This window comes from Pseudorca crassidens, chromosome 9 (assembly GCF_039906515.1).
Source record: "Pseudorca crassidens isolate mPseCra1 chromosome 9, mPseCra1.hap1, whole genome shotgun sequence".
Classification (NCBI taxonomy): Eukaryota; Metazoa; Chordata; class Mammalia; order Artiodactyla; family Delphinidae; genus Pseudorca; species Pseudorca crassidens.
In genome coordinates, this window is record NC_090304.1 from 38,861,717 (window position 1) to 38,874,425 (window position 12,709).

General features: G+C 40.9%; 1 protein-coding gene across 6 annotated transcripts in view; it reads left to right on the forward strand.

The window, feature by feature from the left end:
* LOC137230409 (uncharacterized) overlaps nucleotides 1-12,709 on the forward strand; it is a 56,364-nt gene that overhangs the window by 24,108 nt on the left and 19,547 nt on the right. For 3 of the 6 annotated variants that reach the window (XR_010946130.1, XR_010946129.1, XM_067749745.1), the window contains exon 4: nucleotides 9,128-9,221. The exons of 2 other annotated variants lie outside the window; for them this stretch is intronic. Coding sequence is in view for 2 of the 4 variants with exons in the window: in XM_067749745.1 (XP_067605846.1) it covers nucleotides 9,128-9,221 (94 nt within the window). In the remaining 2 variants the exon portion in view is untranslated. Of the gene's footprint in view, nucleotides 1-9,127; nucleotides 10,619-12,709 lie in introns of those variants that run through there. One more of the 6 variants, XM_067749744.1, reaches the window with a different exon arrangement.

The window sequence follows — 12,709 nt, forward strand, 5'->3', positions numbered from 1 at the left end:
CTAATGCAAGCATAGAGCTATAATTGGTAAAGCAGTATGAGTCACATACTAGCTGGTCTAGAGAGATATTTGGTATTTTATGGCTTGGACAATGTTCTTGTTTTGTCTATGTTCAGACATGATTATTGGAGTGAGCTCCTTTTTGTATTAATCTGTCATGGTCACAGAGTGGCCTTGTCTGATGTTGATGTTCTGTGAAATAGTTCATGTCCAACAGGAGAACATCAAGACCTAGCTGTGAGTGACAAGCCAGCTCATAGCAACACCAAGGCCCAGCAGAAGATAGCACCAGGCCAGCTCCTGGATGTCAGGGTCTGCTTTTTTTCTTTATTAACATTATGTAGAAGTAATGTTAGCTTATTTGGTCAGTAAACCTCCATACGTTTAGGAAAAACAAATACAAATAGAACAAAATGTAGATTTGTATACTTAACACTGATAAATCAGAGAAGAGATAGCTATTTCTCAAAACCAAAATTGTTAAATGAGTCTTGAAGGGGTTCAGAACATGCCACCTCAAAATATGCTGATTTGGCCTACTGATTATTTTGAGCTAAAGGCACTTGTAAAACAGCAGATGCAAGAAGGGCACTCTGACCTCCCCTTTCTTCTTGAAAGCAAGAGGTAAAACTCCCATGTGAAAGATGCCCTCTTTGCCCCTGGAAGAAAAGGACATTCTTATCACCAGAGACAGGGAATGGAGGCCACAAAGAATCTGTACCTTGTTAGAAGAACCCTATTTTCCTTGAGCCTCCCCATATATTCTGTTAGAATTTTTTTAGTTTAGCACATTTAAAGTATTAGATGCTTGGTCTCCTTATTTTAAGAGAATTTTAGGAATATTTGATTTACGTGTGTGCTTAGTTATCTCTATAAGCCAATCAGAGCAGAGCTCCTTTAATTTAGAAGTCCTTATAATCTTATTTATTTATTTTTAAAATTGTTATTTATTTATTTATGGCTGCATTGGGTCTTCGTTGCTGCATGCGGGCTTTCTCTAGTTGTGGCGAACAGGGGCTACTCTTCATTGCAGTGCATGGGCTTCTCATTGTGGTGGCTTCTCTTGTTGCAGAGCATGGGCTTTAGGTATGTGGGCTTCAGTAGTTGTGGCACACGGACTCTAGAGCGCAGGCTCAGTAGTTGTGGCACAAGGGCTTAGTTGCTCCGTGGCATGTGGGATCTTCCTGGACCAAGGATCAAACCTGTGTCCCCTACATTGGCAGGCGGATTCTTAACCACTGCACCACTAGAAAAGTCCGTATAATCTAATTTATTAATATCATCTAGAGGTAGGTAGACATTCTGCAACTGAGTCCCCCTAAAGCCGAGTTCCCTTACCCAATTTTCGATTTTCTTTCCATCCCAAACTTTATTTCCTTTCTTTCTTCTCTGACCTCAATCCTGTGCTAACTAAACACTAATCAACCAGAGTCAGATAAGTAAAACTGATGTTGTTGATAACATCATTAATGTACTAAAATTGTTGTTGTAGATATTATTATTAACTTAAACAAACTCAGGTGGTTTCTCCAGGGCAAGATGAGCTAATAGGCCTCTGAGCCATGGACCGCTTGGCCAGAGAATCACAAACCAGAGACATCCTGATTCCCAAAACTACAATTAAGAAATGTCACAAGAAGATGATTAACCCCAGCCTCTTTGTTCTCCCCCTTGAAAAAACTCGTAACTCAAAGACCAAGTTGGAGTGGAGACTAGTCTCCCACTCCCTTGCTTGGTGCCCTGCAATAAATCCTTACTTTGCTGCAAATTCCCACTGCTAGAGCTTGGCTTTCTGTACTGCTGGCCCATGAGCCCTTTGCTTAGTTACATTTTCACACTCATACACAGAGAGGTAAAGGCCTTTCTAAATTACACAGAGATATAGATTTATAGCTTTAAATCTACAATTTCAGCTGCAAGTCAAGAGTAAAACCAGAAACACAAAAACTTACTAGTTTGGATATCAAAGAGCTGTTTCCCATCCAGGTAAAAGTCTGTTCTCCTTCCTGGTTTGCACGGTCTTAAGATGGACAAGTAGAGAAACAAATATGACTAACAAAATTTGGGGAATAACTTACCAGCCATAAGCAATCCTGAAACAAACAAACAAAAAAAGCACAGAATTAGTAGTGACGACAAGAAACTAGAGAAACATATATTACCTAACTCAGATTTGGCCGTTTGCCACTCAAAAGCCAATACTCGAGAGACCAGTGTTGACTGGAAAGCGAAGATTGCTTTATTCAGGAGGCCAGCAACATGGGGAGAAATAGGACTTGTATCCAAGAACCAACTCCCAAGATTCTGCTTGACCATGAAAATTTCTTAAGAGGGAGAAAAGGGAAGTTAATCACAGTTAATCATTTGGGGAGGGGGTCAGAGTCTTTTATCTTCCACTGTGTGCAGATTTTCTTCTGACTGGTTGGTGGTGAGGTAACAGGGTGATGCTCCAGGAATCATACCCAGCCTGAAGTTAGCATCCTCCACCTGGGTGGGGGCCTTAGTTCCTACAGAAGAACTCAGAGATACTGTTATGTATGTTCCTTGAGGAAGAACCAGGACCCTGCTTTATTATTGCACTATGGTTTCCTGACTGCTTCTCCTTTGTGTCTGCATTCCCTCTCTTCCCTGATAAGCAACTGTTTGAATCTACCCGTTGGTACTCAGGGAAGGTCTAGGAGGCTGAAGCTTCTTTCCTACAAACAAGAAATGGGGGACACAGAAAGGATTTGTATCCAAAAGGATTTCTACTGAGGAGGGCCCCACAGGGTCCTGCTCAGTTTCACATAGTGTCAGCAAAGTTCTATTGCCACTTAGCATTCACCTATAGGAGCCAAAAAATAAGTGGCTGGGTTTAAGACACCCATGAGGTTCCTTCTCCAGCAATGTAATATACCTGGCCCTTTTGAAACCGTGCACCTCAGATTGGGACTTGAACCCACATGCCAGGACTTGAACCCAGCCTAAACCCACAGTCTTCCAACTGAGATCACACATCTGGTTTCAGGACTTAATGAAACTCAGTTTTTTTTTTTTTTTTTTTTTTTGCGGTACGCGGGCCTCTCACTGTTGTGGCCTCTCCCGTTGCGGAGCACAGGCTCCGGACACGCAGCCTCAGCGGCCATGGCTCACGGGCCCAGCCACGGGGCATGTGGGATCTTCCCAGACCGGGGCACGAACCCATGTCTCCTGCATCGGCAGGTGGACTCTCAACCACTGCGCCACCAGGGAAGCCCGAAACTCAGGTTCTTGATGTCTCATCACAGAAAGAATTCAGTGAGTGACAAAATGATACATAAGAAGTGGATTTATTTAGAGAGAAACACACTCCACAGACAGTGTGGGCCGCTCAGAAGGCGAGAGCAGCCTTGGGAGAAACACACTCCACAGACAGAGTGTGGGCCATCTCAGAAGGTGAGAAAGGCACCAGTGTATGGGGTTGTCAGTTTTTATAGAGGTGGGTAATTTCATAGACTAATGAGTGGGAGGAGTATTCCAGCTATTTCAGGAAGAGGTGGGGATTTCCAGGAATTGTGCCACTGCCCACTTTTTGACCTCTATGGTCGTCCTTGGAACTGTTACAGCACCTGTGGGTGTGTCATTTAGCTTGCTGATGTGTTACAATGAACATATACTGAGGCTAAAGGTCTAGTGGAAGGCCGTCTTGGACCTGTTTGGTTCTAATCACTTTATGTCGTGTCCTTGGGTTATGTCATTCTTTTAAAGATTGTGCCCTGCCCCCTTCCCTCCTGTTTCAACACATGTGGGTTCAAGTCCCAATCAGAGTTGCATGGTTTCACGCTCTCACCGCTTGTTTGTAGTCCTTTCTTAAAGATAAAGCAAAGCATGGACTTGGGAGAAGACTACCTGGGCTTTACCACTTACTAGCTGTGTGACCTTGGGCAAGTTACTCATCTTCTCTGTGCTCCAGTTTCCTCATTTGTAAAATGAGGATTTCAATAGTGTTATTTCATAGAGTTGTTACAAGGATTAAATGACCTAATATTTATTTGGAAAGTACTTATAACAGTGCCTAGCACATATTCAGTGTTATATAAATATTACATAAAGATATGTGAATAATTTGCTATCTCATTTATCTATTTTCAAGTAATATGTTCAGGTACTCTAATACTATGTACATGATAATGTTAAAACTTTCTCAGAGGAAAAGGAGTGGGGAGGGACAAGGTATATCTACAAAAAAACGGATGTGGTTTATTTTTTTTTCACCATCATCCCTTCTATATTCCCTGTTTGTGAGGAAATTTTTTCAGACACTTGACATCCCTACTCGTGTATTTGTGCAGAGAACAGACTCTTGTTCGGTTCCATTGCAAGATCTCCTTCCGTAGCATGCTTTGTCCTCCTGAAAGAACCCTTCCTTTCAGTTCCTCTCCCTAATGCTGCAGATCTGCTCCTTTGCCCCAGTCCTGCCCCCACGGCCCTGAACTAGTGGGAGAATCTCCTAGATGCAGAATGCCTGCCTTGCTAACCACACAGATGGACCAGACATGGCCTCTGCCTTCAGGTCACTCACAGACCAAGAGGATCAGTACTGTGTAATCTTGAAACTAGCCATTTTGGCTGTATATGAGAACCTGACCTGCTTTCATGTGGTTCTCTAGCATAATTTACATCCACACGTCCGACCGTAATCAGTCAGTTATGTCTTATATTAAGCCACCCAGAAAAATAACCACTTCCTTAGAGGAAATTATGTTAGACCAACGTCTTCTGTGTTTTTCTTTTTCCCTGGTGCATTTTTATTTTAATAGCAGGGAAGTTCATCTCTGAAAAAGATTTTAAGTTGCTTGCCATTATAGAAAGTATCCTGAGCTAGAAGTCAGGCATTTTGGAGTTTAATCCTAGCTCTTCCCTTTTAGCACTGGGGGGTGAGTTGCTTCACCTCTCTGGGTCCCCGCTTACTAAAACATTCAATGGTAAAGAAAACAGCGAATGCTTTTTGATGCTCTCACAATCAAAAGCAAGCTTCTGCTGAATCAGTGGAGCACTGGGACTGGATACCAACTAGTCTAATCTCTCATTTTACAGAGGATAAAATGAGACTAATACTGACAAAGTGGCTTACCAAGTTCAGAAATCTAATTGAGATCAAAGTCAAGGCTGTGTGATGAAGAATTGTGCTCTGTTATTTGCTAGACCCCAAGCCATAGTGTGCCTACTGGTTATTATGTAGCAGCAAACAATATTATGCTTAGCTTAAAACACAGTTTTCTTCCTTTATTTAGACAGTTCCCTTTGAAGGAAATAAAGTTCTTGCATTTGTTGTGATGTACTTTGAAGGATTACAACCTTTTATCGTATGTTTTTGGTTATAATAATTAAAACTTTGCATAGCTTTAAAACATTATTCGTAGGATACAAAAAAATTAAGTAAAAGTTTCTGAAAGATGAAAAATGTCTAATTTTGTAATTCAGCAAGACACAGCATGCAGAAAAAAAGGGGATATTAAAGTGCCTTTATTTGGACAGAAGAATTATAACAGGATTTCCCTTGTGAGAGAAAAAAACAAAGGGACAAGTTTTAAAGACTTGAAGGGTTTTTGACAGTTAATGCAGTGGTAATTAATTTTCCTCTGACATCTTGCACTTTATTCCTGTGTAACACCATTCATCTAAAGATTATAGATGAGTTTTGGACTTCCCTGGTGGCGCAGTGGTTAGGAATCCTCCTGCCAATGCAGGGGACACAGGTTCGAGCCCTGGTCCAGGAAGATCCCACGTGCCGCAGAGCAACAGCGCTTGTGCACCACAACTACTGAGCCTGCGCTCTAGAGCCCATAAGCCACAACTACTGAGCCCACGTGCCACAACTACTGAAGCCCATGCACCTAGAGCCCATGCTTTGCAACGAGAAGCCACCACAATGAGAAGCCCGTGCACCTCAACGAAGAGTAGCCCGAGCTCGCCGCAATTAAAGAAAGCCTGAGTGCAGCAACAAAGACCCAACACAGCCAATAAATAAATAAATATTTAAAAAAATAAAAATAAAGATTATAGATGAGTTTTAATCTTGTCTATACTTAAGTTTTATATAACCCATTTATATATATATTTTTTATTGAAGTATAGCTGATTTGCAATGTTGTGCTAATTTCTGCTGTTCAGCAAAGTGACTCAGTTATGCACATATACACATTCTTTTTTTATATTCTTTTCCATTATGGTTTATCTATGACCCATTTATTTTAATTTATTTCTCTCAGTTTTCAGATGAGCAAATCAAAATTTTCAAAAATAAGATACTCTCAAAAGCCCTGCAATGCCTGTTTCTTATTTTAACAACTCAAGTCTGGATATGGCTTGATTCAAATTTAGCTTTGCCTGTTACAGGGATTCCATCATGCAAGCCGCAAGTTCAGGGTTTGCCAGATAAGCTGAGATCTCCTAGCCTCAAAACATTCATCTACCATCATCTCTTCACCCCGCTCTCGGGTGCTCTTCCCATTCACCCAGCTAATTTTGCTTCAGCTTCCCCTGGTTTGCCTTTGGGCTTCCTGTAGGACCCGTGTCCAATCAGTCTTTTCTCTCTCTCAGCTTCAGTCCACCTCAGGCAGGATACAGCTAAGCAGCCTTAGCCAGTGCCCTTGCTGGACCTGCCCTGGATTAGAGAGAGGAAGATTTAGACACCCATTATTGCCCCATGCTGACCCCTAAGTATGAACGAACAAAACAAAGGAAGCAAGTCAAAGACTTGCTCTAGTCCTCGGATGTAGAGTGCTTGGGCAGCAAGCGTTAGGTTCTTAGTTGGACACTTATGACCCCAGGAAGAAAGAGAGGACGATAAATACTATTGATGAATCCTCGTGGAAAGTAGAGGGGTAACTGAAAGTGGGGGTGCATGCATTGTCTGCAGCTCTGTTATTCAAAGTGCGACCTAGGGACCAGCAGACTCAGCATCACCTGGGAGCATCTCAGGCCCCACCCCAGATCTACCAAATCTGAATATGCATTTTAGTAAGACCTGTAGGTGATTTGTGTGCACACTGTCTAAGGTGAGTCTGGCTTGATCTGTCCTTTCCTGTGAAAGGCCTCAGAGTGTCCAGGGCCTGAGAGACAGACTTGGGCACCCCAAAATTCACAGGAGCCAAATGCTAACCTAGTCATCCACAGAGAGACTCACTGCCCCAGGGTTTACATACTTGAAGGCTGAATGCCTGCTCATTTCCTTCCCTATCGGCAAACTTAACCCAGGAGGCTAGATCCTCATCAGATTACCAGGAGAACGTGGGATATTTACTCTCCCCTTCTAAATAATTCAGTGTTTCTCCAAATACATTATTGCCAGCCTAAGCACACTTCAGTCTCCTTCTTCCACTTCTGAAAAGCAGTTTTACTTGCCTCATTTTCTCAAGCTTGGGGGACATCTCCTAGTAACTCTCAAACAATTTTTTTTTTTTTGCGGTACGCGGGCCTCTCACTGTTGTGGCCTCTCCCGTTGCAGAGCACAGGCTCCGGACGCGCAGGCTCAGCGGCCATGGCTCACGGGCCCAGCCGCTCCGCGGCATGTGGGATTTTCCCGGACCGGAGCACAAACCCGTGTCCCCTGCATCGGCAGGCGGACTCTCAACCACTGCGCCACCAGGGAAGCCCCCAAACAATTTTGATAATCATAAGTCAGTCACACAACCTCATCTAATCCTCATAACAACTATGCAATAGGTACTAGTATCCCCATTTTACAAATGCAGAAACTGAGGCTCAGAGATGTTAAGTAACATGTTCAAAGTCATACATCTAATAGTAGGGGATCAGAATGCTCGCTGGCCCCAAAGCCAGTGGTTTTAGTACCTGGAACATACACAACCACCTCTTTGGCCTTTTCCTCAGACAAGCTCCAAAGATGCTTTGCAAGCTGTTATTTACAGACATACGACTTGTCTTCCTGCTCGTTCGTGTGGTTCATATGTCATGTGTCAACCTCATTATTATGATTACTATCATTTTCATCATCATCAATCAACATTTGTTGAAAGCTGTCATGGTGCTGGGCACTATAATTTTAATTCCCTGCATGCAGTTTCTGCCTGTATACTCTTCCTTTTAAATAATCACATTGCTAGGAATATTTTCTTTTGAAAGTGTGACAAACTACCAGCAGGTGCTTGTAGTTTCCAGCAGGCATTTGTTTTAGTGCTGAAAGCTGGAGAAAAAATTTGCTCAGTTATTCACTCTGTACAAAATCTGAACAATTGATGTCTGCTTTCACACTTCATGCTTGATGGCTTCAAAGATCAAGATAAATTCTTTCAACCAGAGGAAAAATAAATCCATAAGAGCTTAATCTGTGGTCTATCACTGCTCAATGTTGAACACCTATGCTTTTATTCTATTCTGATTTCTTTTTATTTTTTTAAAATTTTTATTGGAGTTGATATACAATGTTGTGTTGGTTTCAGATATACAGCAAAGTGAATTAGTTATACATGTACATATATCCACTCTTTTTTAGATTCTTTTCCCATGTAGGCCATTACAAAGTATTAAGTAGAGTTCCCTGTGCTATATGATTTCTTCTTAAATTTTATTTTATTTTTTTCCCAAGACATTTTATTTTATTCTCTATTTTTTTATTGAAGTATAGTTGATTTACAATGTTGTGCTAATTTCTGCTGTACAGCAAAGTGACTCAGTTACACACATATATACATTCATTTTTTATATTCTTTTCCATCATGGTTTATCCCAAGGAGATTGAATACAGTTCTGTGTGCCAGACAGTAGGACCTTGTTGTTTATCCATTCTAAATGTAATAGTTTGCATCTACTAACCCCAAACTCCCAGTCCATCCTTCTCCCTCCTCCACTCCCCCGTGGCAACCACAAGTCTATTCTCTTTTTAAATTTTAAAATGCTAAGATTTACTATTGAAGCTTAGAGTTTTAATGTCTAACCTTCAGACTGTGAATATTTATATCAGTCAGTAAATGGCAATGTAAAGGAAGTCAGGTTTATATTTGAATTTTGGTTAATACACTTACCAGCTTGGTCCCTTTGGGAATGTTACTTCACCTTGCTGAGCCTCAGTTAATCAACCTATTGAAAGAGGTTAATAAATTATTTTTCTTTTTTTCTTTTTTTTGGCCGCACCACACCACTGCAGGATTTTAGTTCCCCAACCGGGGATTGAACCTGGACCCTCAGCAGTGAAAGTGGGGAGTCCTACCCATTGGACCACCAGGGAATTCCCGAAAGAGGTTAATAAACTCTTAAAAGATTTCTTATCTTTTAGAGATACATACTGAATGAAATGATGTGATGGATGGGATTTGCTTCAAAATAATCCAAATGTAGGGGGAAAGTTGGGTGGGTGTATAGTTGAAACAAAACTAGCTAATATGTTAATTGTTGACACAGGGTGATGGGTACCTAGGGATTCATTATAGTATTCTCTCTACTTTTGTATATGTTTGAAAATTTTCAATTAAAAGAATGAAAAAAAATCCTCATAGGTCTTTGTGAATATTAGAAAATATATGTGAAAAATATATATATGTGAAAGTGCTTTAGTCTGGAATAATAGCAACCACTTTTCAGGCATTTACTGTGTGCTATATGCCATTCAGAACACTTTACATACATTATTTCATTTAATTATCACAACACTTGCATGAATTAGGTAATTGTTATTATCTGCATTTTAGAGATGAGGAAAAAGAGACAGAGAATTTAAGCAACTCACCCGAGGGCACGCAGCTAATAAGTACCAAAATCAGATTCAAACCTTAGTTGACCTCCAGAGCCCATGCTACATTGCCTCTCATCTGATAAGCATCTGAGTAATGGCCAATAATAGCTGCCATTTTTTGTGTTCCAAACATACTAGGAATCATCCTAAATGTCTGCTCTACTTTATCTCTGATTTGTTCAACAAAAACCCAAAGCAGCCAAAATTAATTAATTAATTAATTTTAATAATAATAAAATAAATTAACTGAGGCAAATTTGGAGCCAGGTTGACTGAATACGCTGAACTCCTTTTAAATGAGTGGCATGTTTGGTCTGCTCCCTAGCCAACACATCAGCAATGAATAGAGGGCTAGTTCATGGTTAACAACTGTCCCTCTGGGAGGGGGAGAGCGAAAAGCCCTGATTTGTAGCATTTGCAGGGATAAATACTCCTACCGTGGCCATTTTTGCAATTGCTGGATCATATGATAAGAGTACATATGATAAGAACTGGGAAGAGATGTGCAGTATTACACACTGTTATATAAGATTTCCACCCTGCAGATAGTTGATGTAAATGCCTTCAAGAACATAGGTAATGGTAAAATGTAGCAGAATAAGGAAGTGATGAGTTTTGATCATTTTTTTATCATTGTTCTTGATGTAATTTATTTAATTGTAAGTTTATAAAAGTTAATTTTTTTAACTATTTACTGTGAGGTCCTAAAAAGGTAACAATCTGAAAGTTGTTGCAAAGTATTTTATTTATTTATTTATTTTGGCTGTGTTGGGTCTTCGTTTCTGTGCGAGGGCTTTCTCTAGTTGTGGCAAGCGGGGGCCACCCTTCATCACGGTGCGTGGGCCTCTCACTATCGTGGCCTCTCTTGCTGTGGAGCGCAGGCTCCAGACACACAGGCTCAGTAGTTGTGGCTCACAGGCCTAGTTGCTCCACGGCATGTGGGATCCTCCCAGACCAGGGCTCGAACCCGTGTCCCCTGCATTAGCAGGCAGATTCTCAACCACTGTGCCACCAGGGAAGCCCAAAAGTTAATTTTTAATAATTGCATTGTTTAACAGTTGGCTCACAAAATTCCCAAAAATTGAACAGCTGGCTCTCTTGAGCTGTTACAAACCATTTCCAACATAACAGTAAAGATCAAGTTTGCTCTCTATCAGTTACGTGATAGTGAAATGTAAGTGGTTATTGCCAGCAAAAATTATTGGCCTAAAAATTAGGAATTTGCAGAAGACAGTTTTATCACCAGATTTCTTTTCATTCAGAATTAGCTTCACAGGTATAAATATAAAAGTATGTGTTGGTCTGAGACTCCAGTTTGGAAGGATTTGTGAGTGGAGACATGAATGACTTTAGAAAGAGGTAATTTCTGCTAGAATCTAACAACCAAATGGCTCTAAAGTGCAACCCATCAAGAGATTTGAACAGACAGTTCATAGTAAAGAACTAGAATGGCCCTTCATCATGATAAAAAGACTCGTCTTTCAAGAGAGTAAGACAAGTCACAGACCAGGAGAAAATATTTGCAAAAGACATATGTGATATAGGACTGTTATTCACAATATACAAAGAACTCTTTAAACTCAACAATAAGAAAACAAACAACCCAGTTGAAAGATGAGCAAAAGACCTGAAAGCTCACCAAAGAAGATATACAGGTGGCAAATAAACATATGAAAAGATGCTCAACATCATATGTCATTAGGGAATTGCAAATTATAACATCAGTAAGATACTACTACACACCTATTAGAATGGCCAAAATCTAAAACACTGTTAGCACCAAGTGCTGAGAAGGATGTGGAGCAACAGTAACTCTCATTTATTGTGGTGGAAATGCAAAATGCTACAGCCACTTTTTGGAAGACAGCTTGACAGTTTCTTACAAAATTAAATGTACTCTTATCATATGATCCAGCAATTGCACTCCTTATCAAAATGAGTTGAAAACTTATGTTCATACAAAACCCTACACACAGATATTTCTAGCAGCTTTATTCATAATTGCCAAAACTTGGCAGCAACCAAGATGTCCTTCAACAGATGAATGAAGAAACTGTGGCAGATCCAGACAGTGGAATGTTATTCAGCCCTAAAAAGAAATGATCTATCAAGCCATGAAAAGACATGGAGAAATCTTTAATTCATATCACTACATGAAAAAAGCCAATCTGAACAGTATGATTCCAACTACATGACATTCTGAAAAAGGCAAAACTATGGAGAGAGTAAAAAGATCAGTGGTTGTCAGAAGTTAGTAGAGTGGAAAGGATGAATTAGCAGAGCACAGAATATCTTTAGGGCAGTGAAACTACTCTGTAGGATACTATAATGGTAGATACATGCCATCATAAATTTTTCTAAACTCATGGAATGGACAAGAGTGAACTATAAGGTAAACTGTGGAATTCAGGTGATAATGATGCATCAGTATAGGTTCATCAATTGTAACAAATGTACCACTCTGGTGGGAGATGTTGATAGGGGAAGAGGCTGTGCATGTGTGGGAACAGGCAGTATAAGGGAACTCTGTATCATCTGCTCAGCTTTGCTGTGAGCCTAAAGGTGTTCTTAAAAATGTCTATTTAGGGGGCTTCCCTGGTGGCACAGTGGTTGAGAGTCCGCCTGCTGTTACAGGGGACAAGGGTTCGTGTCCCGGTCCGGGAAGATCCCACATGCCACGGAGCAGCTAGGACCGTGAGCCATGGCCACTGAGCCTGTGTGTCCGGAGCCTGTGCTCCCAAACGGGAGAGGCCACAACAGTGAGAGGCCCGCGTACCGCAAAAAAAAAAAAATGTCTATTTAAAAAAATAAAGGGTGGGGGGAGACCTTCAAGATGGCGAAGGAGTAAGGCATGGAGATCACCTTCCTTCCCACAAATACATCAGAAATACATCTAAATGTGGAACAACTCCTACAGAACACCTACTGAACGCTGGCAGATGACCTCAGACTTCCCAAAAGGCAAGAAACTCCCCACGTACCTGGGTAGGGCAAAAG